Source organism: Siphateles boraxobius, unplaced genomic scaffold, assembly GCF_051911475.1.
Source record: "Siphateles boraxobius isolate OS27281-9 unplaced genomic scaffold, OSU_SipBor_1 1, whole genome shotgun sequence".
Taxonomy (NCBI): Eukaryota; Metazoa; Chordata; class Actinopteri; order Cypriniformes; family Leuciscidae; genus Siphateles; species Siphateles boraxobius.
Window position 1 is genome coordinate 25,963,941 of NW_027508699.1, and position 27,046 is coordinate 25,990,986.

At 38.9% G+C, this 27,046-nt stretch overlaps 1 protein-coding gene and 2 long non-coding RNA genes across 3 annotated transcripts; 2 read left to right on the plus strand and 1 right to left on the minus strand.

Moving 5' to 3' along the window:
- Window positions 1-82: 82 nt before the first annotated feature.
- On the plus strand, window positions 83-19,722 carry LOC143739217 (uncharacterized). The gene is made up of 7 exons (XR_013204150.1): window positions 83-247; window positions 13,342-13,427; window positions 13,545-13,603; window positions 15,328-15,420; window positions 16,816-16,979; window positions 19,082-19,175; window positions 19,338-19,722. It is a non-coding gene; the product is annotated as an uncharacterized LOC143739217 (long non-coding RNA).
- LOC143739210 (uncharacterized) lies at window positions 3,003-7,314 on the plus strand. Its single transcript, XR_013204149.1, has 3 exons — window positions 3,003-3,205; window positions 4,190-4,329; window positions 7,100-7,314. It is a non-coding gene; the product is annotated as an uncharacterized LOC143739210 (long non-coding RNA).
- Window positions 10,629-13,038, minus strand: LOC143739202 (uncharacterized). The gene is made up of 3 exons (XM_077231502.1): window positions 12,707-13,038; window positions 12,430-12,519; window positions 10,629-11,863 (listed from the first exon to the last, which is right to left on the minus strand). The coding sequence occupies exons 1-3, from the start codon at window positions 12,984-12,986 to the stop codon at window positions 10,842-10,844; spliced, it is 1,392 nt and encodes a 463-aa protein (XP_077087617.1). The 5' UTR covers window positions 12,987-13,038; the 3' UTR covers window positions 10,629-10,841.
- Window positions 19,723-27,046: the final 7,324 nt, after the last annotated feature.

Here is a 27,046-nt window from a genome sequence, read left to right on the forward strand (position 1 = left end):
CTCCTCACCATACTCAACATCACTGTCAGCCATGGACTCTCACTGTCATTCACTCTCCCAGAACCTGTGGGAGATCTACACAGCAAAATATCCAGTGTAGTTTAGAGTTGTTTTTATGGTGTTAATTTATCAGAGTTAAAAAGTGTTGATTCAGGTGTTGATTTGAATGACATCAACACTTGCAGAGTAAATCAGTGGTCAGAGTCAGCGTAATTACAGCGAGTTGACATAATAGTAGGGAGGTTAAGTGACTTTTGACTTCAAGTCATGATGCAAAGGTCCCCTTTGGTATGGAAGTACCTTAGGGCCATAGAAATACATTTATCCTAAGACACAAGTGAGATCACATTTTGTATCTTATATACGCACATTTTTTAAAAATGGCCACCGACCATACTTGAGAGGCCCATATCTTTGCTTCTGTTATAGCTATAATGACAAATTTGGTATCAACGGGTACATTTTTGTGGTCAAGGTGTCCAATAAAATAGGTTCCAAGACTAAAAAACAATAATGTTGTCCTTAACATGATAATTGGAGGTGAAGTATGCAATTTTTTATCAAAAAATGCATGCCAAACACACAGTCCATTCACAACTTATTAATTTCTTCGTTTAGGTCTGCTTCGCATGCGCCTTTTACAGCACTGGCTGAAGACGCGGGTCCTGCGTCGAGCATGGGCATCCGGTCGTTTACGTCTCAAGGTAACTCAGAACTGTGTCACAGCTCTGGAGCCCTGGAAGGCGGTCGACTGGTATCAGACAGGTGTAAACCTGGGAGTAAACTCTAAACTGATAGTGGTTTCGATAGACGCCTCCAATTTGGGCTGTGGCGCCCTCTATGAGGGCAGACGGACTTTTGGCCTGTGGTCAAGCCAAGAAAAGAGCTTGCACATAAACTGTCTAGAGATGAAGGCGGTGGAGAACGCCTTGCGGTTCTTCCTTCCCCTTCTAAAGGGCCACCATGTCCTTGTCCGCACGGACAACATGTCGGTGGTTTCCTACATAAATCGCCAGGGCAGTCTGAGATCACGGAACCTTCATGCACTGGCAGAACGCATCCTTGTATGGGTTCAGCGCAACCTACTCTCGCTGAGAGCGGCGCATGTGCCAGGCCATCTTAATGTGCATCCAGACAGGCTGTCCAGGGACAACGTTCCCCCAGGGGAATGGTCCCTCAACCCTCAGACAGTTCAGCTGTTGTGGGACACCTTTGGCACAGCAGAAGTCGACCGCTTTGCGTCTCAAGACAACGCTCAGTGTCCAATATGCTTCACAAAGAACAAGGACGCGCTGGCCCATCACTGGCCCAGCCGCCCTCTCTATGCTTTCCCTCCGATCATGCTGTTACCACAGGTAATCAAAAGTATAAGGGAGAACGGTTCCTGTGTACTTCTATTAGCTCCGTTCTGGCCGAACCAAGTTTGGTTTCCGGAGCTGATGCAGCTTCAGAGCTTGCCTCCGTGGCCTGTCCCGTTGAGGAGAGATCTCCTCTCATAGGCCGGGGGTACGATTTGGCACCCACGACCCGAGCTTTGGGCTCTGCATGTGTGGGCCATCAACGGGTACCCGTCAGTCTCCCCGACGGAGTGTTAAACACGATTACGCAAGCTAGAGGGCCCTCTACTAGACGGCTTTGTGCTTCCAAGTGGTCAGTGTTCTCAGGTTGGTGCTCTGCTCGCAACCTGGATCCACAAGATTGTGGGGTGTCGGAGGTTCTCTCCTTCCTACAGGAGCTCTTGGATAAGGGTAGATCCCCATCCATGCTCAAGGTATATGTGGCGGCTATTGCTGCGTTTGTCAAACATTCGCATGGCCAGTCACTAGGTAGGAACGACCTTGTAGTCCGCTTCCTCAGGGGAGCTAGAAGGATGAACCCTCCTCGCCCTTTCCTTGGTCCTGGAGGCCATGAAGGGTGCCCCTTTCGAACCTCTACAGTCTGTGGACCTTAAGTATCTCTCATTGAAAACAGCCTTTCTGGTGGCTATCGCCTCAGTCAAGCTGGTGGGTGACTTACACGCACTTTCTGTTAGCGCGTCGTGCCTTGAGTTTGGGCCTAATGACTCCAAGGTCATCCTCAAACCAAGACATGATTATGTCCCCAAAGTACTTGCCACTCCTTTCAGAGCACAAGTCTCTGTGGATCTGACAGCGAGTCTGACATTCTCTCGTCACAGGCGATTTTTGAGATTCGCCTTCGAGGGCCAGGCATCTCAATACACAGTCCTACCGTTCGGCCTGTCCCTGGCATCCTGTATATTATGATGTGCATGGACGCTGCTCTCGCGCCCCTGAAACTTCAGGGCATACAAGCTTTGTACTATTTGGACGATTGGCTGATTCTAGCTTGATCTCATTCAGAGCTCATAGAACACAGGACCATATTACTCGAACACCTCGAGAATCTTGGTCTCACAGTCAATTGGGCGAAGAGTTCGCTGTCCCCCAGCCAGGAAATATCCTTTCTGGGCACAGAGCTGAACTCGCTGACAATGACAGCGCGACTATCGCCAGAGTGCATACTGAACATTGCGGCACTATAGTCCAGCTCAAGAGATTTCAGAAAATGCTGGGCCTCATGGCCTCATCATCATCAGTACTCCAGCTGGGTCTGCTTTGCATGCGCCCACTGCAGTGGTGGCTAAAAGCACGAGTGCCGTCTCGAGCTTGGGCCTCCGATCTGTTTCGCCTCAGGGTCAATCAGAAATGCGTCGCAGCTGCAGCAAGTGTGTTTTAAATTAATAAAAATTATAAGAATAATTTTTGGCTTCAGTATTCTCGAGAAAAGAGGTTTTCCCTCTACGGTTTTTTTTCCATAGTCAACTAGCTAGCTATTTATTAGTTATCTAACATTAAAAACATTTTTCTATTTAATGAGAAAGTCATACGAACCTCAAAGTGTTAACCTGTCACCTCTGACCTTCAACAGCTGTCACAGCTCCTGGTGCAGATAGGATGTGTTGTTGCAGGAACTGATCCGAGCCGGATCCGTCTCTAAACCGGCAAATCACGTTACATTCAGGTCCGTTTCACTGCTCTAATACGGATCCAGCCCAGGCCCGGGTTTTAGTGCGCGGGAACAACAGTCGCAAAGCAGATTCGGGCCGTATCCGTGATGCGAGCGCGCAATTTTTCTTTCTGCAGAACGAAGAGGAGGCAGCCACAGTCGGAACTCGCGGGCATCCTACCTCAAAAACTTCACCAAGGTAAGCTCAAACTGCTATTAATGAATTAATTTCTTGATTATGTTGTCTACTCGTTAACTTAAAAGGTTTTTTTGCTCCTTTGATCGGTTTTGAATAGTATTAGCTGACTCTAATGTTATCAGAGGAGAGCATGCTAACATGAAGACGGCCCAGAAGACTGTAATTATATGTAATTGACGAATTTAACTGCTTCTATTTATTATTATGAACTATGATACATTTTTTATTTTCTTAAATGTGCTGCATGGTAACGTTAATTTCAGTGATAGGCTTGCTTTACGTTATGTCAACCTAGCTAAGGTCTCCCGTAAGACCCTCATTTTAAAAGAGATTTTATAAGTAACTTAGCTGCTACCTGCCAAAAGTTTGGAGACGTTTAAATTTTTTACATCAGTAGGCTAAGTATGATATAATACCAAGAAGTTGAGTGTTAGTGTATTTCGTAAACCATCTTCACAACCTAAATCTTATTTATGGCTAAGATATTACTATTTCTTAAAATTAATTTCTTACTTTAGTAATTCAGTCCCATCAAACATAAAACTACTTTTGTGATATCTGATTCTGATCAATTTAGAGGGATAGTTTACCCAAATTTTTTTATTTGCTGTTAATTTACTCACTCTAGGGCCATTCAAGATGTAGGTGTCTTTTTTTATTCTTCAGTTTAACAGTAAAAACGTTTAGCTGAAAACAGTCAGTTCCTCTGCGATTCTTGTATTGGAAGTCAATGCTACCCTAACTTTGAGAGTCATAAAAACATACTGTATACCGGCAAAACAATAAAACCTCAATGTATCGTCAGGTGCCACAGGTATTGATTTTGTTGCCGGTGTATGTTTCCCTTTAAATTAATATTTAAATTGTTGAAATACCTGTTTATCCCTTAAATTATCTACTTTACTGAAGAACTATCAATAAGGAGCTTATTAGTTTGGGGAAGTTGGAGATGTTTATGGCACTTTTTTGTTTTTTTTCCAACAGGAGCTGTAAGGAGTAACCAGTCCTCTACTGGTGCAGCAGATACTGACATAGATTCTTACACCATCCGTTGGTTTAATCTTGCCTCTGACCGTGGCAGCGGCCGGAAAGAACGTGCAAGAGCCAAAGAGGCATTAACTGAGGTAAATTTCAGATAGAAGCAGCATAAGGGGGGCTTTCACAATTTACAAGCCATCAGGGTGCTTCCCCAAGAACTAATGGAAAGATTTCTCAAAGTCTAATTCAGATGCGTGCAGAACAGGGACACAAGTCGGTTCTGGGGCATTTTAAGTTATTCATAGATTCTGAAAGTGTAATCTCCAAGCTTTCCAACGATGTGTAACATGTGGAAATCTGATAATATTTGGAGAAGTTGTGGCCATTTTAAAGTAGGCACTTAAAAAAGCTCAAAGATGAGAAAACGACCTCTAAAGATTGTGCAGTTCTCACCTCTCTCTGCTGATGGGGGTGACAATGGGGCTCATTTACATCTCATTTAGATAAGCCATACCCCCTGTAAAGCTCCTCCATGTGCTTTACAGCTTTTTTTGCACTTCGAATGAGTGCACTTCTGCCGCACTAGGCGAAAAACAATTGTGCTGCCCCTCTATTTGCAACGTACCAACAACAACACACAAAGACCAATATGCCATATAGCCTGCATATAACGCAAAACCAGCAACAACACACAAAGCCCAATATGCCATATACATATAACGCAAAACCAGCAACAACACACAAAGACCAATAAGCCATAGGCCTACATATAACGCAAAACCAGCAACAACACACAAAGACCAATATGCCATATACATATAACGCAAAACCAGCAACAACACACAAAGACCAATATGCCATATACATATAACGCAAAACCAGCAACAACACACAAAGACCAATAAGCCATAGGCCTACATATAACGCAAATAGTGGGCAACGCTCGTGTGCCCAAAATGTCAACAATATTAAAGTTTATGCAGGAGGCAAATGCCTGCTGGCATTTTTCTTTAAGCAGTCATTTCTGGAATTTTCCAAATAATCACATTTCACCTCCTCAAATTACTGTTGCAAATCTCTTTACACCACTTTCTTATGTGCGTATACACACAAATGAAATGTCCGCAAGCACATTATATCATCAGCAGGTTCAGCATCTTAAATAACGACTAAAGAGCAAATGAAGCTTAACTTACATTTCAGAAACACGCACGGCAGGCCTTCATCACAGCAAAGGTCTTAACTGCATCCTCTATTCCGATTCTCTGTGCCAGTTCATGTTCTATGGAGATTGTTGCCAGTCCATTAACTCTGTTCCCTGTTCACAAAACGTTCCCCATTCAAAGCAATCGGGACGTCACATATGAAACAGCCAGCCACCGCTGTCAGCGAGCCGAGCCGCCGTATTCAAGCACTGAGGGCGCGCGCACCGCGCCCATACCTCCGGTTCAGTTTCCCGAGCCCACGAAGTGCGGCGAAAACATTTTCGGTGTAACTGCCAGACGGTTCAGCTCGTCTGCGACAATCTTTGCGGCATCCATCTTCATTGAATTTTGATTTCAGATAGAGCCGGCCAGAGCACAGCATAATAAGTAGCCATGCGGTTCACTTGGAGGGCGGGGGCAAAAGCGCCGGGTTATTCAGTATGGAAATACACACAGACAATGACACGCCACGCCCCTACTGCATGCTAGAATCTCCGAAAACAGGCCGATTTCAACCTCAAAATGTAAGCTTTTAAATATAGCAATACTGCTATCTCAAACATGGAGAGGCTTCTTCGTGATTTCAATTAACAGATTCTCCAAAAAATTGAAAATCACCAATTTTTTAAAAAAACTGTTCTTTCTCATTTTGCTCGAAAGTTGTGCTGCCGACTTGTGTCCCTGGTTTCTGTGACGGGTCACATTAAGCTCACATTCTCTGTGTTCATTAGTTTATGATCTGTCTAACGTTAACTCTGAAAAGGTTCCTCTGGTGTGAAAGGCTCCTTAGTTTGTGTTTTTAGCTATTACTGTTTTTCATCAGTATAACATTATAATAGTGGCAAACCCCACTGCATTTATTCTTGTAAAATTACCAAATAAAAAAATAAAAAATCTGGTCATTTTAATTTGCACCATAATATGTAATTATTATGGTAATGGATAGCTTAAGTTCCCTATTGCATCCAATATAAATATATTTCTGCCTTACGGTGAACATAATCCCCGTCAGATCGCAATCGGAAGCTACTTCAAACACCCGCTGGGGTCTGAACTAGTGTTGTCAAAAGTAACGACTTCGGTACCAAATCGGTAAAAAAAAAATTTGAATTGTGACAATACCAGCATTTCCCTCTAGCATTTTTAGCGCTGTTGAACAAATTCTTAAACGTCTCTGATTAGCTATTGTGTTCTCACGCTCAAAATTTAAGTCTGTGATTGGCCATTGCTCTGACAAGCTCAACATAGGTCTCTGATTGGCTACAATGATCAACGTTTCAAAAGCATGTTATCTTCATTGAGCGCTTACACAGTGTTTGAAAGCAGGCGTCTATCAGTGGATCCATCTATCAGTGGTAAGCGCTTGGTGAAGACGACATGTTTTTGAAACGTTGATCATTGTAGCCAATCACAGACATATATGTTGAGCACATGAACACAATGGCCGATCAGATACATAATGTTGAGCCCCATACCAGTCAGATTTCTCATTTAATGGTAATTACATGAGTATCTACTGTTTTCGTCTCAAAGACTAGTTAACAAATAAAAAACAGAAGTGTCATAATATTATATTATTAGCCCAAATACAGACAATACAACTCAACTTAGCCTATATAGGTCCATTTATAGTCTATCAATAGTCTGTCTCTGAACGCTGCTTCAATAGATCTCAAAACTAACAGCTTTTTTCTTTGTCTTTTGTTTGCAGATGCCAGATGCAGATGGGAATTAAATGGCACGTGTGAAGGGGTTTGTAGTTCCATGGCTTTCCTACCCTTCTGTTTGGTTCTTGATGGATTTGCAGTTCATGATATTAACATGTTTGGGATGCAGCTTTTTGCTGCCTCTTTGCTACTCAAGAAGACCTTGTTTTTTGGGACAAATAAATTCACAAGGCTTATGTTACTACTACACAGCACAAGTATGTAAATGTATTCTTTATACATTGAGAAAAGTTCTGAGATTGTTTAACTATTTGTGTACCACTGTTTGAAACTTTGTGAAAATGATGTAAGCCCAGCAAGTAGAGACTTAAGTGGTTTATGAACTTTGATTTTAGCTCTTGTGCAAAAATTATTAAAAGAAAAAAGATGGACAGTGGCACTGTTTTTGCATTGTTTTGTGTAATAAATGGAAGGAGAAAATCAAAAGAAAGCTCTTGAATATGTCAAATTTACTGTCCAATTTTTTTTTAATGCATGATTATTGTGAAGTAGTGGCTGTGAATTAGTGCTAACACAGGTGGGTATTTTAGTGTAAAGTTTACATTTTAGTGTAAACTTCTATAGCAGTACTTTCAACGCCTAAGCATTTCATGTTAAAACCTAACAGAAAAAATATCAGTGGCATAAGACTATAAGATATTCTAGATATGTATACTTCTTAAAGAGAGAGCGAGTGTGTCTGTGTGTACAGTCTACAAAATGAGCTGGCCCTGATCCGGCATGATTCTGGACCAGATCAAAAACAGAGCTGGACCAGATCTGGCCCACATTTGGGCCAAATCGCCATAAAGAAATCCGGAGCTGGCCCAGTTCTGGTCCAGATGAGTAAAAAACGGAACTGCGCCGGTATTGGCCCGTTGTGCCAAAAGACACCGGCCCAGGTCCGTTGCGCGGATCTGGCCCAGAACTTACGAAGTGTCTGGGCCAGATCTGGGCCAAATGATTTTTGCTATCTGGGTATGCTATAGGCTACTCCTGACTGGTCGAAATCTCATGCTACTTAGGACAAATGTAATGTACAGAAGTAGCTGCACTGCTTAAATACAAAATTAAAGTTTTTGAACGAAAAGATAAGTAAAGTCACTCTGATGACTATTTTTATGTGAAATGTGCATATTTACCCCCAATTGTCATGGTATGGGGGAAATTATTATTTTTTTAAACTTGAAACCAATTTTATTGGATTTCTTGACCCCAAAAATTTACACGTTGACACCAAATTTCAACGATAACAAATGTCATTATAGCGATAACAGAAGCAAAGATATGGGCTCTAGAGTATTTTCGGCTCATTGGCGGCCATTTTTGAAAAAACATGTTTATTTCTGATACAAAGTGTGATCTCACTTGTGTCTTTGGATAAATTGATTTGTATGACCCTAAGGTACTTCCATACCAAAGAAGACCTTTGCATCATGACTTGAAGTCAAAGGCCTATTTTTTGGGCATAACCTCCCTACTATCCACAACTTTCCCGAACTTTGACCTTTCCATGAATCGCTATGGTAACGTAGAATGCTTAGAACAAGCCGGTATCAAACTTCCTGTTTACATTAGCCTGTAGCTGCTGCTATCAGCTAAACGCTATTAGTATTTAGGAGTAGAAGTGCTATACTCTTACAACAACGCCGCTGGCAAAATGAGCACATCTCACAGATGGTCCCATGGACCTGACTATCTTACGAGAACTGGCGATAGAACAGTTAAAGTGCCCCATCCGTCTACCTTAACGGAATGGGTAGACGATATGAAATTGTGGCCAGACGTTAGCTATGTGGATATCGTTAACTATTTCGTGCTTAGTGAGGGTGTTGATGGTGAGACACTACGAAATTATAAGAGCACAGAGGCTTACAACTATCTACACAGCAACAAAATTGGAAAAGTACTGTGTACAAAATACGACGAGTTCATCTTCCTTAAGGCTGAGGTCGAGCCGAGTCAGAGCATCAACAAGCCCAAACAACTTGCTTGGATAATGACGAGGCCGATTGGTATAATCGAAACAGTCGGCTGTTCATGCATTGCAGGGCTAGGAAAATCTTGTAGCCATGCAGCAGCTGTCATTTGGAAGGTAGGTATAGGCTGTTAGAGCGATCTCTTGCTACACATTAAATCTGTAAATTATTGAAAACAATAAAGAATACCCCTTACAAAAACAGCTTAACTGCAGTTTTTATTCTAAGTAAAGTGCAGGACAATGTCTGTGTTCGAAATATTGAATTTATGCAGTAGCCTACTGTAGTGTGCAATGCCGTTAATGTACAAAAATGTCATCAACATTATGTTATGGCTGATTCAGGTCCAGAATGCAGTGGTTAGTGGAAAGACAGGGCTTGCATGTACTGACACACAGCGGAGATGGAATGAAGGAACATCCAAGAACCTTCAGCCCAAGCGTCTGAGCCAGATTCATTTTAGGCACCACAAGGCAGAGGATGAGTATGAGGAAGAGACTAGGGCAGTTGGCAGTCAGCTCCCAAACACACCACAGTATCAGTCCCACAAAGACTTTAGAGAGAGTGTGGACAAATCTCTAACAAAACCTCTATTTCTTCTCAAGAATACACTACTGGAAAAGTGTTACAATGCCACTCCATCAGCAGAACCAAAGGGGAGTTCAAAAGAACAGGGAACCATCAATGATTTAACAATTTTGTCACATCAAAATCATGACAATGATCTGAGTTGTGTGAAATGCCAAAAATTCTACCAGGCTTATGTTAGTATGGATGGCAAACAAGCTGATACACTAGAACTTGAGACGAGGGGGCAGAGTGCATCTGATCTGTGGCACAGTTCTAGGAAACTTAGAATCACAGCCAGTTCATTAAAGAAGGTGCCTGTACGTGCAGGCACAAATAGTGAAAAGTTTTTGTGTGAGCACTTTTACCCCAGCTTTCGTGGTAACTATGCCACTAATTATGGGAAAGAAAATGAAGAAACAGCTTGCAACCAATTGAAAGAACAGGGAATGAACATAACACACACAGGCACAATTGTATGTGGGGCAGAGCCATGGTTATCAGCAAGTCCAGATGGAATCATCAACTCCTGTGAGCTCTTAGAGATTAAATGCCCCGTCCCAAATAAAAATCACCAGACACTCACTGAACTGTTATCTCAGAGATTCAGTGATTTTAAGGTAGTGGATGGAAAACTTGAGGTTCAGAAAACTGGTAGCCGGGGCTATTACATGCAAGTCCAACTAGGAATGTTTTGCACAGGTCTCAAGACAGCCAGACTGATGATCTGGACACCAGATGAGAGTTTGGTATTTAGTGTACCATTTGATGAGCTGTTTGTCACAGAACAGGTGAAACGGTTGAGAGCATTCTACTTCTCATCCATGCTGCCTCAACTTGTTGATGAATTTGCTGAGGGGCGGCTTAAGTTTGATGGGAGATACACTGAAATTGTGAGGAAAATGTAAAGAGAGAGTAAGGAAAGACAAATGTGACCAAGTGCCATTGTTAGTGCCCACTGTTGAAAATAATTCAATTTACAGCAATGAAATGTTAATTCATGTTTATTACAACTCACTTAATTCCATGTTGATAAAAAAATAATCAAATGTATACTGACAATGTCTGACATGGACAACATTTCAACAATTACAAATATTAAATGTGATTTCATTACCTCTACATTACAATTCTGGAGTTCATTTGAAGCTGCACTGAACTCTCCCCGTTAGTTTTTTTTTTTTTAAATGCATGAAGTGACCTATTGTTCGCCGTCACGAATGAGATCACCCCGCAAATTCACAAGGGCAGAACATATACGTAGAATTTTGTCTACTTTTGGGACCAGGGAAATAGGCACTACTTGTGATAAGATTTTAAACACCTTTAGGCGTCTGATGGCCCTTTCCACGTGTATTCTAACATTTGCAATTCTTCTAGTGGAAGTGACCTGTTCTTCAGTGAGTTGTGCACCTTTTTTTGTGAACGAGGGTATGACTAGGTTAACTTTCCTTTCGAAGAGTATGTCTCTAATTGTGAATCCACGGTCTGCCATGACCTCATCACCCGGTTGTAAGTACTCCAGAATCCCAGAGTCCATAGTAATAAACTTGTCACTACAGCGTCCACCATAAGCTGCAGAGACAAACATTATCAATCCACATGGAGCAATACTTACAAGGTACTTAACTGTATTATGGGAATAATAATGGCTATAGGACTCTCCTCTTGAGTCTAGGTTTTTTGGTTTTTGTAACAGGCTTTCGCTACAATCCAAAATGCATGTTGTGTTGGGGTATTTAGTTTTAAAAGCTTGTGGCATAGTCGCCCGAATAGTTTCCCGAGGAAGCCAAGGGATGAGGTTTCTTGTAACTTCCTCCAATTTGTCAATCCAGTAAGATATAATCTTACTTGACAAGCTCTCTGATATGAAGAACCGTCTGCTCAGATCACCAATCATGAGGTTCAATCTTAATTTCATTAATGTTAGGAGGACTTGGTCTCTTACAGACATTTTAAAAGACCCCGCAAACTGTTCAAGCACCGAAACAAGAGTATTAAATGTTTGAAGTGGAATGCCAGTGTACAGTAATGAGTCTGAATCATTGAGAAGAATATTATGCGCCACACTGCACTGTGTTGCTTGATGATGGACTTCTTTAGTGTTGGTGGCCAGCTTCGCATAACCATGATGCAGTAAGGCAGGGTCTTCCCACTGGGTCTGTATCGAACACTTGGTTGCTGTCCTGATGGTTGTGTCAGAAGAGGTGTCCTCACTGCAATCTAAGTTGACAATGAAAATCAAAATCAGGTTTCAGGCCTAATGTTGAGCTCTACTACTTCAGTAGCAGGTGGCAAGTTAAGTCATGTTATCTATAGCTATACCAATACTACTTACAGTTTTATGTAAAAGTTTAGGCACCCCTGTTCATTACTAAGATTTCAGTTTATCTTCTGTGCAGACACCAGGGACTAAGCACTGAGACCAGAGGAAGCATCTACAGGCTGTTGTAACTTTTGCACCTTCTATTGTAGTATTGTTATTATATAACATTGTTGAAGTTGATTCTATAAATGCAATTTCATATCTCAAATGTCACTATTTGTAAACAAAATATCCGAAGGAAGTTACTGCTTCAAAATCACCCAGCAGATGATAAACTGAATTACCAGGGGTGCCTAAACCTTATTTATTTATTGATCTATGTATTTATTTATTTAAAAAAACGTTATAGCCTCCATCTAGACAAATCATTATCATCTCTGGTTGACCTAGTTGACCAACATAGCTTTGCATAATACAGGTTAGAATCTAACTGAACAACAAACAATGTATTAGGCTAACTTACCATCCTCATGGGTTGTGGATGTTTGCCGCTCATCCAAGAATGAAACCTCCGGAGTTGTGTCAGAGTGGAAGTGGGTGCATGCGCTGTAATCTATGTAAGCAATTTAAACACAAACTGGGTAAGTTAAATTGGAAACCCAGAAAAGATAGATAGATAGCCTACTTTATTGAACCATCACAACACTTAGCCAACTTGAGCGCAGCAGTGCGGCAGCATTAGGTTACATTTGGGCAATTAAAAAAATATATAATATAAAGATGTCACACAAATTACTTACGAGACTCTTCCTGTTCGTGCTGCACTTCAGTATTGCTGGTCGAAGCTGATGTCTGACTGTTAGCTTGTAGTGCTACCTCCAAGTTATCCTGGCACCTGATGAGTTTTCGCCTTTTCTTAACTGGCTGTCGTTCATAACCCAGGAATAACTCCGGATTCGGATGAAGCTCCGTTGGTTTGTGGTCGATGAAATGGTAAGAACAGACATAAACTCTCTTCGGTGGATTTTTTAGCTTTAGGGCCGCTAACCATTCTCTTGTTTTTGTCTCGTCCTTCGGCATTGAATGGAGTGCGTAGGGTGCTGGGCAACAGGTCAAGCGGGTCCGTTTATGTTGGAAAAGATCCCGTTCATAAAGTCCTTCAGTTTTCGCGTGTTGTTTGTGCACCCGACAACGGCACACGTTGAGCCACAAGGAGCCATTGCGTAGTCTGTCACATTTAATATTTATAAGTAATCAGTTTTCCTCCTTTTGTTTGTTCCCGCGAGTAGTGTCCCTTGTTTGCTAGCTTCATTGCTGTCGTCTGTCTCCCTGCTAAGGCTAAACCGGAACTTAGATACCGGCAACAGGAAGTATCGTGTGTCATGGCGACGCCCAATAAGACTCGCAGGAAAGTTGTGAATAATTGACACTGGAGATGAGTTGACCCAATTTCCGGTCCTTGCACATTATTTCCTCTTTGATTAATGGCGGCCGACCACGAGGAGAGGAGTGTTCAAACAGGTATAGTATTTTATAACCACTTAAAAATGTTCATGTTTAGTTTACATTTTTCACCATTCAGAATAATATTAGTAAGTTTTTCAACATTGCCTGAGTGCTAACATTATTTCCTTTCAGATAACACGACAGACCACCGATAGGATCTCGAGGCCGTTTTGCTATTTTGGCGCATTGAGGTAAGAGTTCCATAGTTTAAGTTAGCAATTTTAATCATACGTTTTCTTATACTTTAGAATCTGGGATAGATAATAGGGTAATTTCTGTGATTTGTTTAACTTAACTGCTTAATGAGTAAGGAATAATTGACAACAGCCCGTTGAATTATTAGAAAAATAATGCACAAGCGAGGTGGTAATGCGGTCACGACGCGAAGCGGAGTGTGCATTATTTTTCTAATAATTCAACGGCCTGAAGTCAATTATTCCGCTTATACTACAGTTACCACACATCGAAACATTGTTCAAATGATGTATTTCAAGACGTTTGTAAAGTTTTTGTCATTAAAACGCTCTTGTATGAAGGACTAATTTACTGCGCATCTAATCCCACGCCTCCGTTGCTAATTCCAAAACGTCATTTTAGAGTTAGTAACGAAGGTTTGAGCCACTGATAGCAGACTAATGCTGGACATACTTAACGACTGGCTGAAACATTCTGTTTCCATCGACTGCAGCAGATTTTAAACACAGACCGAACGCGCTAAACACGCTTTTGGGCATGATCAATCATAAAGTATCAAATTACATTCATAACCGGCCTTACAATAAGTGTGTCCCCGGCTTTATGCAGTTATTAGAGAGAGAGAGAGAGAGGCATGTGCTGAAATGTTATTATTTATTAATTAATTCCATTCGTTTTAATTAGTTTGTTCATGTTTTTTTCCTAATATTGACAGTAGTAAATGAAACACAAAGTCCTATTAACAAGTAGGCTATAGGCCTATCAATAATTATTTATTTGTTATAGCCTATTATCTGCAATAATTACGAAAACCCGTGCAGCAGGACTATCAATTTATTTATATAGGTCTATTCAGTTTAATTTTCTATTGACTATATAGGGCTATATACTTTGTTTATTAAAATTAAACTGCATGTTTCCATTGATTGTGAAGTTAGACATCGAAAATTGCAGATCAAGTGCATGGGCTGCATGTTTTTTCTTGTTATGAATTGTATCCTATTTTCCGTTATTACAGTTAACTACGCGAAGTGATATGGAACTGTAATGCGGTCAAGACCTGCCTGGAACTACGTTAGCCGTGCGTTTCCCTGAAAATAATTGCACACCTTAGAACGTTCTCAACCAATCAGAATCAAGCATTCAACAGTCCTGTAGTATAAGTTAAATTAACGTTACGCAGCATCCATTCCCCTTCTTGGGGCTCACGTTATTTGTGCTGCCAAATAATAGCATTGTAATGCATTTTTATCTCCTATATTTTAGTATAACTGTGCGTTGTTCCACAAATAATCTCTGACTGTTTAAGTGAGCGCAGTAACTCGCAAATCTTTATTTATTTTTTAACTTGGACCTTGAACGCGCGCTGCTTTGGATGGTCAGGAATTTACAAGTAGGCTATATAGCGATTACTCTTGTCTGCAAGGTAAAAGTCAGCAGAAATAAATTATCAGACAATCAAGCAGGAAACGTTTTGCAGAACTTCCTGCCAGCGTATGACTGAACTAATGTTTGCTCATCATATGAGACGCGCAATTTTGATTTTGTTACGCTTTATATGCAATGTATACAATGAGTAACTTAGATACGAATTAATTGGCTGCAATTTCAATTTAATATAACATTTGTGGGGTGACAAATGGAGCTTCTTGCAACAGCGGCTCGCTGGAACTTATTTAATATTAACAGCGTCATAATCTGCCTTTTTCTTGACCAACAGCTTTCATCATGCTGGTTAAAGTTCAGTATCAAGGTGTAAAGAAATTTGTGAAATTGCTCCGCGATTGTACGTTCCAAGATTTTATCAATGAAGGTAAGTAAATTGTGTTACTATTTAGAAATGTACTTAGTCATATAGCAGTACCTGAATGCTTGAAGTATTAGCCCAGTCAAGTCCACAGGGCTTGTTGTGTAGGCTACCGTATGTTAACAATTTACAATAAGGTCTCATTTGTTAACATTAATGTGTTAATTAACATTAAATAACTTTAGTATTAGTTAAAAGTAGAACTGTTTGTTTGTTCATTTTACTTAAAGGTACAATATGTAGGAATTTTGCAGTAAAATATCCAAAAACCACTAGGCCAATGTTATATTTTGTTTAGTTGATTACTTACAATATCCCAAATGTTTTAAACAATTTGTAAATCGTGAGAAAATTGCGATTTTTAACCAAGGAAAAGGGACGTGTGAGCAGGGGTGAGGAGTCGCCAGTCAATGACGTCATATCCGCGTTACCCTCGGTTTCCGCCAGGTTTGACCTCGTACTGCACTAGTAACCATGGCGACAGACGTTGACAACTGGCCCGTTATGCCTAGCAGGACGCTCACGCTGTTGTTGTTTTGTTCAAACATTTTGGACCATGGCAAGCAGACTTTGAGACAAAAAGAGGACTAAAACGAAGATCAACATCTTTCGAGATGCCGAGAGCTCCTTCGACTTGACAGAGACGCGAGTGTTGCATGTACTTTTAGACAGGTGAGAAAATGTACATAAAACAAATGTTATCAATGATAATCAATGTTATTTACTTCAACATGAAGAAATGTTAGAATATGATCTGTATGTTATTCTAATGTTGATCTAGCTTGACGTACTTAGTCTTATACAGACAACACACAACCTAACTAACAACATTCAACACACTCAAATGCTGTTTAGTGTGATAGTGTAACTGTTAGAACAAGTGAAACAGTGCTGCCTCAAGTTTAATTCGTCTAATAAACTGACCTGTGTGAGTATTAATTCAGCACTTGCGTGTAGTTCGGTAGAATGAAATGTCCTTATTCTTTTATATCTGCGGGACTCGCGTTGTGTGTGGCGCTGGAAACTTATACGTCTAGCAATCGCGCCCTGCTTCATACCACAGTCGTGTTAAAACATTAATGTTTTCACTTATCCATAAAAGATCCATCAGCTTGACGACAAGATCCATAATTCAGCTTAATGTGGAGTATACGTCATCAGTATACGCCTTTGTTATTGTAAGAGGTTAGCGACCCCTGCTGGCGAAAAATCCTTGCATATTGTACCTTTAATGGTGCATTAAAGGTAAAGTTAACAGATGCAACTTTTGATTTGTATAATGTATTATGTTGAGATTAACATTAACAAATGCTGTAGAAGTATTGTTCATTCTTAGTCCATGTTATCAAATTAAACTCTATTTACATCTTTTTTCATGCTATTGTTAAAATTACTTTTCAGTTAAGAGCAAATTTGGGTTAACAAGAACTGCTGCTCTTCAAGTCTTTGATGACACCGACACCAATGTGGAAGAGGACATCTTCCATGAATTGATCGAAGGCAGTCCACACTTATGCCTAACTGTAAGATGTCCGGAAGAAATATTTCTGCTGGTTTGTCTGAGGGTAAGTCTATAATAACACTTGATACATACTTTCAAGGACTCCAGTGTAATTATCCTGGGGACAAAATTCATTTGGGTCAGAAACACATTTACCTTTAGCAGACGCTAATACAAGGGATTCATCATGAGGTGGCAATAACATGAAAAGTGCTAATAATGCAAACAGTCTAAAATAGTGCAGGCTACAACATTAGCAGGATGCAATTAAGTGCTCACTTATGAGTTTTTAGCAGTTTATTGAATATTGTAACAGATTTGTGTGGGTTAATATCTAAAACAGGGAACTGGAGTTGTTGAGATCCAGTGATGAAAAGGTGGACAAAAGGACCTGGTGGTTAACAGTGTCAACTGCAGCTAGATATAGCAGAATGTGAACTTACAAGGGTGTATCCTTAATTATACTATTTTTATTGTTATTTTAAAGGTTTAGTTCACCCTAAAATGAATGTCATTTTTCACCCTCATGTCGTTCCAAACCCGTAAGACCTTCGTTCATCTTCAGAACACAAATGAAGAAATTTTTTATGAAATCCGAGAGCTTTCTGAACCATCCATAGGCAGCAACGTAATTGCCCGTTAAGGCCCAGAAAGGAAGTAAATTAGGGATGCAAATTATCGATTAATTAATTAATCGTTAGTTGATTGACCTTATCGATCGATTAACGATTAACTGATGAGCGGCTATTTTCCTGAGAATGTAAATTTCTCACGGTATCAATAGTGTCTTTAACATAAAAAGCAAAATATTCCTTATATACTGAATAAAAGTGCATGTTATATTGCTCAATTGATGTTTTATTGTAACAGTTGGGATACGGTACAGATAATGGCATTTATGTAGTTTAACGAAATAAATTATGCACAGAAAATTAAAATACATAAAAAATAATTGTATAAATTAATTGTTTATTAATTATAAATAATTGTGCATTGGCTCACCTGTTGCATGTGAAACATTAAGCAACATAAAATATATTTATTTGCAAAAAATCTATATGGGTAGGCATAGCCTACAGAGAAAGGTAAAAGTAAAATTACTAGTCCTGAAAACTTCAAATATAGAACTGAACACAACTTAAATCATCCCTGAGGAAGGTGACAGTCAGAGTTTCCCATACTTTCATTTATTTGTGGTGGCCCGCTACTAAGCCCATTTAAAATCGTATTTGATTGCAGAGCACCATAGCGCATTCGTGCAGCACTACCTCTCGCTCACCCGTACCTCTCGCGCTTTCTCTCTAACTCACCCGTACCTTTCGCGCTCTCATGGAACACCGCTGCACAAATCTGTCCAACACAGCGCTGTTAATGTTTGAGACCCAGCTTTAAAAAAAGTTATTAGCCAGCATGGAAGGAGCCTAGCTAATAAGGAGAGCCAAGTTATTATTAGAATACAGCTGGATTTTCGAGGTTAGCACGCTGTATATATAGCTGGTAGTCCACTCCGTTTTGACCGCCTCATGTTTGGTTTCTTTTTTGCCGCCTCAAGTTTGTGGCGGATCTCTCGCGTGAGAATCTCCTGTCACGTTCGCAATGTTCAATTAGCCGACAATTAATTTGAGTAAATTCTTGTCGACAATTAATCGATAATCGATTAACCGTTTACATCCCTATAGTAAATGCATCGTTAAAATCGTCCATGTGACTTTAATGTTATGAAGCGACGAGAATACTTTCAGTGGGCAAAAATAGCGACTTTATTCAACAATCTCTTCTCTTCCATGTCATTCTACTATGCTATCCATGTAGTAAAGGGCAGCGCAGCCATAGGCCTTGAAAGTTGCAATTATGTTAGTGCCTATGGATGGTTCAGAAAGCTCTGATTTCATCAAAAATATCTTGATGTCTAATATGAATAAAATATGTCTTTCCAAAGATGAACTGAGGTCTTACGGGTTTGGAAGTAATGAGGTTGAGTAATTAATGAAATAATTTTAATAACACAGCACCAGACGTCAGCATGTTAATATTGTTGTGTCAGTCACTTGACCGATATTCATGAGTAAGACTTCAATGCACAGATGCAAGAAATACACACAGCTGTGTCAATTGATGTAGAAAACAAGGTTAAGTTTACCATTAACCATTTGTTTTACATTGCAGGAGGATCCCCACCCACAAACAGCGGGAAGCTTATGCCTTGGGCATTGTTTCTCTCTATCCTAGCCTGAGAGACCCGTTTTCAACAAAGGGCTATGTAAGAATCTTTTGTATTTATGTACTTGAAATACAATATAGTTTGACATTAAGTTATATACTCCTTTTTTGTGGCATGTAATAGCAGTTTCTATTATATATCTATCTATGTAATGCAATGACTGTTCAGATTTGACAAAGTGTTCTCTTGTCTTTTTGACAGGAGCATTTCTACGATCCGGAAAAGGGAACAGGGTTCATCTCCTGGCGCCTTAACTTGGTCGAGGAACTCAAAACGTGTTCGCTTGGAGATGACTGAAAGTGGAGGACCAAGTCGACAAAGGAGGATAGATGATGTGCAACAATTTGAAGGAGATGCATGCAGAGAGGCAATTTCTTTTCTTGTCCACAAACTTTTCACAGAACATTTTTCAGAACATGCATTTAAAGTCCTGAGATACTGTGAGTTGGGCGAACTTGTAAAACCCAACAGCTTGAAGTTCTACAGGCCTTTTGATCTGCAGTGTTTATATGGGTCAGATGATATATTGTACCTTTTGTGTTGGTGTAATTGTTACATCTGTGTTGAAAATAAAATTTCAAACTGATACAGTGTGTTGACTTATTTAACTGAATGCACATGTATTTTTAGTCCGATACAATTACACTTAATAACCTGAATCAGTTTTTGTATGAACACTATATTAGTGCGGAAATAAATCTCTTGGTGTTAAGATATATTGACACAATTAGTGTAGTTTCAACACTAACTTGGTGTAAATCAGGGGGAGGGGGGACACTAATGGTGTTAAAAGTGAACACTTACAGTGTTGTTTTTACACTAAGCAAGAGTAAAAAAAAGTAACACTCTTTAAAGTGTTATTTTAACTATTTAGTGTGGACCTATATAAACCCCGGAAAAGTGTTCATTTTCAAACTGTGAGTGTTAATTTAACACTTTCAAGTTTGCTGTGTACATTGATGTAAAAAAGGCTCAGTGCATGCATTTCCTTCGCCAACTGAGGACTTTGAACTTGCCAAATACAGGAGTTTCTGATTCAGCTATACTCAGTGGGCACTGAGTCTGTGCACGCCTGTAGCTGTCTGGTTTTTCTCTGGGACCAAATCGGACAAAAATTGGCTACAACAGACAGTCAAGACAGCTGAGAAGATCATTAGTGCATCCCTGCCTGCCCTTGTCACTTTCAAAGTGAGAAAAAATGGCAGGCAGACTCCAGAGACCCATCGACTGTTTTTGCTGCAGGCAATCTTTCTCATGAACAGTTACCACCACTGCCCAATAAGGTTTCTTAACAGTATATAACACATTAATTTCTTATGAAATATGTTCACTTCAGCCGTTAACAAATCCGTGTTATTATATCTTATTTGATATTTACATTTCTGTTTTCCTTATTGAAACTACTTGTATAGACATGTTTTTTCTGTATATGATATTCTCAGCACACAAATACTAAACATATTTAGTCGTGCTTGTATTATTCTGAAAATGAGTCAGTAACATTAAAGAAGTGCACTGTAAACCCTAATAAGTTAGCAGAACTCATTCATTTGGTAGAACTTTTGTACTGCACAAGCATGTTAATTGCCCTTAACTGCACTTGAGAAAGCCAACTTGGATGCCCATCATAAATATAAAAAATCCTTTAAAAGGAAAATCTTTTATAAAACACATTCTAAGTTTTTAGAAAAGTATTTATTCATGTTGGTTTCAAATGCTTTAAAAACGTCTGTGGTGTAACCATCAAACAAAAAGTAAAAACATTTCCCTTACACGTCCACTAGGGTTATAACTTTTTTTTGTTTACTATTTTTCCAAATAAAAGATGAATACAAATAAAAGTAGATGTGTAATGTACACATCTACTTTAGATTAATAATTATTTTCAGATTTTAAATACATTTCTGAAGGTAAAAAGTATTTTGTTTTACATCACATTATAATCTAACCTATAATCAAGTTCCCTCTGTACAGTTGATGAAAAATTAAAATCTTTCCGATTCTCAGTAAAACACTGACAGAATTATTATTGTATTAATTATATGAGGCTATAATTTACCCCATTTCGAATTATGTAAGCGTCCACATTCTATCTATTCGCTCCATTCTCAAGGTCACAGAAACATTAAGAATGGAATTCATTGGCAGAGACCTGTCAGCAGCATTGCATTACAAATGAATTGAAGAACAACCTCTGCAATTCTATTCTCTGCCCTAAGGGGGAATCAGAGAGTAAGAGATGCAAGCAATACTGATGGAGATAAATGAGAACAAACTTCTACATGCAGGACTTTTTTCATATTTACTTATAATTGCTTTCTCACCAGCAGAGAATATTTTTAAAATGGTGGTAAAGGGCAAGAACATTTAAGAAGTCTAATTTCCCGAGATTTAGACAGCAATCAGAGACGCAGGATGCAGCTGGTCTGGAAAACCTATAACCCATACCTGACACCAGTGCGGACTCGTGTATTAGAACACCCTGCGGTGTCTAATCATAGCTACCATTTTGGCACAGACGTAGTAGACACGTAGTAACGTATAAGAATGGCGTGGTTCTCCCTCACTTTTGAGTCCTGACCCTTTTCTCGCCCACCCAAACAGACAGACGGGGCAGCTGGAGTTGTGTTGAATTTGGTCTTTGAAGGGGAAAAATGTTGTCAGCACAGAGACATGGCACCAAAGTAGTACAAAGAACCCATTCTACACGCTCTTTGTGTGTGAGAGAGATGGTGTGTATGTAAGCATGTGTGCTCCACCGCTCTGCGTCACAACATGGGCAAAAAACCACTTTGGCCTCTGGCATTGCGTGGTCTTTATCGAAGCGGGCCGTCTGGGACCCTCACTGCAGCCTTAATGAAACCCAATATGGCTCCCAACTAAAAATAAACTTACCCATATGGTCTCAAACACACATGTACATATGGCAAGGAGGAGGTTTGTTTTTCTTTTTGAAGGTTTATTTGAGGTAAAATTAATTCTGTGACCCCTGAAGGCACAATTCCAGTACTACTGTCTAAGTTACTGTTGTAAGTACCTACTTTGCTGTTGTTAGTAGCAGTATTGAAAAGTGTCTGGAGGATGCTGATTAACCTTCATTAGAAATAGGGTTGCAACAACTCGTTGACACTATGCATGCAGACTATCGACCTAGAAAAAAAAACATTAGAAAAATAGATTGATTGCCAGGCTATTATCGGTCAAGTTTACGAGCATTTCATTTACCAAACAACACAATGTGTAATTCAAAACACGGGTAAAGCACCTGTGAAAAATCACTACGAAAAATTCCTTTACATTAAAACAGTTAGGATTCTATTTTAATGGACTGGAGTGTATGTATTTCAATTGGAATCTCAGGCAAAAAAAAACGACACACACACACACACACACACATATATATATATATATATATATATTGGTGGATTTTATCAGTATTGCTTGGTTCTTTCGTAGGAGACTTCCTCAAGATTTCATTTTTTGCATAATTTTCTATGCTGCACAGCACCGAAAGTTGCGATGGCCACTGACGGTAAATGTGGAATCGATCATGCAATCCATCAATAATGAAAATCATTACAAATGTCATTATCAATAAATCAGGTCTATAAGCTGTGAATTGAAAACGTCCGTCAGTCACTGTACATAAAAATGCATTTCTATGGACAAAATACATCTATAGATAGCAGAGATCACAGAGTTAACTCTGCACAACCCAAGTTGTCTTAAACATGAGAATGCCTCATATTAAGTTAGTGAAGACTTCCAAGTTCCGAAATGTATGTAAATCTCACTTCATTAGCTGCTACAGGTAAATAACTAGAATAATGATAAACAGTAAAACTATCTGCGCTACAAACTAGTGTTTATAATAAATAACTAGATAAAAAAGTTCAACACAATGATGTTGGCTTGAGAAGTGAAAAGTTTGAAGTAGTTATAAAAACGGTCTTTTAAAAGTTTTAGAAGTTTGCAAATACACTTAAAATCAGTAGAATATCTGTTGGAGAACCATCACAATAAAGAGTTAGCAGATATTAAGTCTACTAATACTCTAATGTGAGTTACTTGACATGTTGCAAAGTTATAGTCAACAGAATGTTCAAAAGGGACCATCAAAATAAAGTGTTACCAAGGTTTTAAGTTTGAAAGTGCAAGTCTGCACCACACTGACTGTTTTGGGAATTCTCGGACTTGCAGTCACACCTGAGCCGTGTGTGTGTGAGTGTTGGGATTGCCGATCCACCTGGCGCAGGTATTTGCTGTGTGTCTGCCAAGAGACACTTAAAGTGTAGCCGTGCAGTCTAGCACAAACACGCTCGTCTGGGCGCTAGTCAGACATGGACAACTGCCTGACACAGAAAAGAATGGGGGATGGACGAGGCTGTTTAGTGGGCGTTGGATTTTCTAATTATCGTCCTTTATGACACTTCATTTGAAAAAGATGGATAAAAAAAATGTCCTTCACTGTCTATCAAAATTGTCAGGAGTTAACCTTGTGTGCTACTCTACAAAAGCAAATCTCACACTCATTGCCAAGCATCTGTAGGAGTAGAGTAATTATAGTAGACTGTAGCAAATTTTGCATTTCCTTGCCAGCAGAATTTTCTCTAAAGAAGTTTTTGAGTCGTGAAATTAAACAATGCTTTAAAAGCTCTGACAAAGCAGCTAGACTCATTCCGAGGCCAGATTCAACACTGAATGGTGAACAGATTTACCATAGGAGTCAATTACTATTCATGTCAAAGCCGGAGAGATGTTCTCCAGCTCTCCATTTCATTCATCTTAAACTGTGCCTGACTACCTTATCAGAAGAACAGCACCATCATCTTCAGTAAAAACAAACATGGCTTTGTAATACGGGTAGTATGAAGAAAAAGAAAAAAAACTCTGCTATGGGCACGGCCCAGGCAGCGAGATATCATGAAGCTTTATTCTGCAGTTCAAAGTCACTGAGAGGACACCAGCAACCATTTACATTTAATCATTTATTAAAAAACAAAGGCATAATCCCAAGAGAAGATGGCGAATAATACAACTAAATTACTGTGTTTGATTGCTTGCTGAGATGATAAATAGGACTGCAGTACCCCATTGTTTTTGATCATATAAAAATTACAGCAGACTTACATGGAGTCCAACCGAGTGCACTGAGACCAATGGGACACATGTTTCTTTTGACTTAAATTAATGTTAATTTCATAGAAAATAGTACTTGTCATTGAAAAATATGAAATGATGCAAAATAATTTGTCCATACATTTTTGACATTTTTTTAAAGTCTATATATGGCATAAACTGTAAACCGAGACAGCTTTGAATTAACATGCTAATGAACATAATTCATTGCAATAGTAATTAAAGTTTGATGAAGTTACTCTGACAGTTACATTTTTAAAATCACTTATACAAATAAAGGTGTACATTTTATTTTAATTTGCAATATTAAATTAGAATTTATCATTAAAATCTGTATACATGATTTCTGTTAAATATTTTGTAACATTTATTTAGTTCATACTTGATTAAAACAAAAATAATAAAAACAAAAAAACAAATACAAATAGTAATCATATAGTAGTAATTTTCACCTTCTATTTTTATTGCATGAAACCAAGAGGGTAAAAAACATTCAGCTGTTTTGTGTTTATCTGATTATATCACAATTATATTTGGGGGGACATCCAAAAAACAGCAATTTCTTAAATTAGGTTTTAGTTATGGTCAGAATTTACCTGGAAAATGAGAAAAGGGAAGAGCACTGCAGATTGGTCATCTTTATTTTTTCAATTATGAACAGATGCTTTAAGGGTCCCTTTTTTCTATATCCTCTTCCAAGAAATCAAATGAATATATTATACATCTCGAAAACTAGCCAAATACATTTTCAAAACAGCATCTCTTGCAGGAACAGAATGAAATAAAAGCAACTTAAGTACTGTTCTGAATCATTAAACTCGGAGAAGCAATAAATGCAGTAAACTCAAATTGAGGTTAAACCAACATCAGAAATGATTTTACCTGTTTGCTCGAGGAAAGTACCTTCTAAAATTGCAGTTTACTTTTCAAGGCTCATTTAAATGATATATTTTGATAAGCGTATGATCTACAATTTTGTGGCATATAAATGTTTCTAAATAACCGACTGAATAATTCAAAGTAAAAAAAAATCATGTGAAAACTATAATAATCTAAACAACTGCTGTTGGTTTAATCATAGAACTTCAGACAATATAGCCTATTTTTAGAGGTTTTTAGATTTGTATTTTTTTGGTTGCCTTTAATAGCAAATTTGCATTACACATCATCAACAGCATCTTTAATGATGCAAAACAGAATACATTTTACATCTTATTAAATAAAGCCAATTTTTGTCCTGGAATAAACTGACTGAAACATTCATTTGTTTGCACTTTTCATTCATTTCATATGGCTCTGAAGTGGATAGTGTATGTGTATGGAAATAAAATCTAATTTGCGCTCGCTCATTAAATGTTTTTGTAATTCAACATGCCTTGCACCCAGTAGCCAGTAGCGAGGGGGAGGGAGCCAGGCGCCTAAACTCCAGAACAGAGACAGCTGCCTGACCTGCACATAAAACCTATTTATTCAACCAGTGCATATCCTCCTAATTATTCTAGTCTTAAGCAGACTATTTAAAGGTGCCACAGCGGCTGACATTTAACAGCCTCCAACTGTTTCACATGCTAAGGACAATAGGGTTTAAATGCAGGGAATGATTAATAATGTTTGTCAGGCAGACTTAAGAAAGGCAAGTCTCATATTGCTGAAAACGACACTCCTCTTCACATCAATAATGACCTATGCCCGAGCTCTCGCACACGCAGAGACACATTTTCATGTAATCGAGATACTTATGGTAGGTAATTCATGTATAACTTCATAAGGATTCATTTTTTGCTCTGCTTCCTCTTGAGGCCAGCGTGGTGAAATTAGAACTACTACTGATTCTTTTCTTTTTTTCATGATAATCTAGAGATTGTTGTTTTTATGTATTTGCTGGTTGAATTCATGCTGGGGAATGGAGGGGAGTCATACTTAATGGTTCATTGTTTGTTCCTTCCTTTGTGAGTCATTGTGCAGAATTATTGTACTTCACCCTGGAGTATTATATGAGCTGCGTAACTTGTGCCCTCTGGATTAAGTGAATCACAATGATTTTTGCCCAGTTGATGCATTATTTAGTTGCCCCCCACGCACTCAAATTTGAGCTATAGCCTATTGCTCGGACCGATATTACAGCTGTTTTGGACTTTGCTTTCCAGGCAAGTTGTGCTATCCACAGTCAGCAATGATTAATGTACTGAATAAGTGTAAGTATCCGTTAAAAGTCAAGATATGGACACTTTTCACATTTCTGGGGTTCTCAGAAGCGGAAGTCGTTGGGTAAACTTCCATAGTGTTAAACGGGAGATAAAGACAAATATCATTTTTGTATTCACCTTTGCTACAATATCAAAGGGAAAAAAACATCATAACATTTCTGTGACTTTCCAAAGGAAAGAGATATCGAGAGATTGATTACAGCAGTCAGAAGAGAGAATGATGCTTTTATTAGGCTACTGATATGAGTGGTGCCTCCTGGGACATTTCAAAAGCACTATTCATTTATCGATGTGTAAAAATGAGGGAATGCACCTTTAAGTCTGCGGTTTAAAATTACACTTTAAAAAAAAAGATTTTACGAAGTTGTAAATAAAACAAATGTTATTCACTTTTAATTCAGTGTGTCACTTTGTAATTATTTGTGCAATTTGTGAAAATTGTTTCAAAGTAAATCCTACATTTTTTTCCAGTGTATGAAATGCATGAAATATGAAGTACGATTTTAGTAGCTAGTGCTGTTACCAATAGAAGAAGAAAAAAAATCATCATACCTGAATGCCATG

What these genes read in the sequence shown, in the direction of transcription:
- LOC143739202 (XM_077231502.1), bottom strand. Translation starts at nt 12,986, where the DNA reads ATGCCGAAGGACGAGACAAAAACAAGAGAATGGTTAGCGGCCCTAAAG. An exon ending in GCACGAACAGGAAGAGTCTC is followed by an intron (nt 12,520 to 12,706) that starts GTAAGTAATTTG and finishes TTGCTTACATAG; the next exon opens with ATTACAGCGCATGCACCCAC. An exon ending in ATCCACAACCCATGAGGATG is followed by an intron (nt 11,864 to 12,429) that starts GTAAGTTAGCCT and finishes TTGTCAACTTAG; the next exon opens with ATTGCAGTGAGGACACCTCT.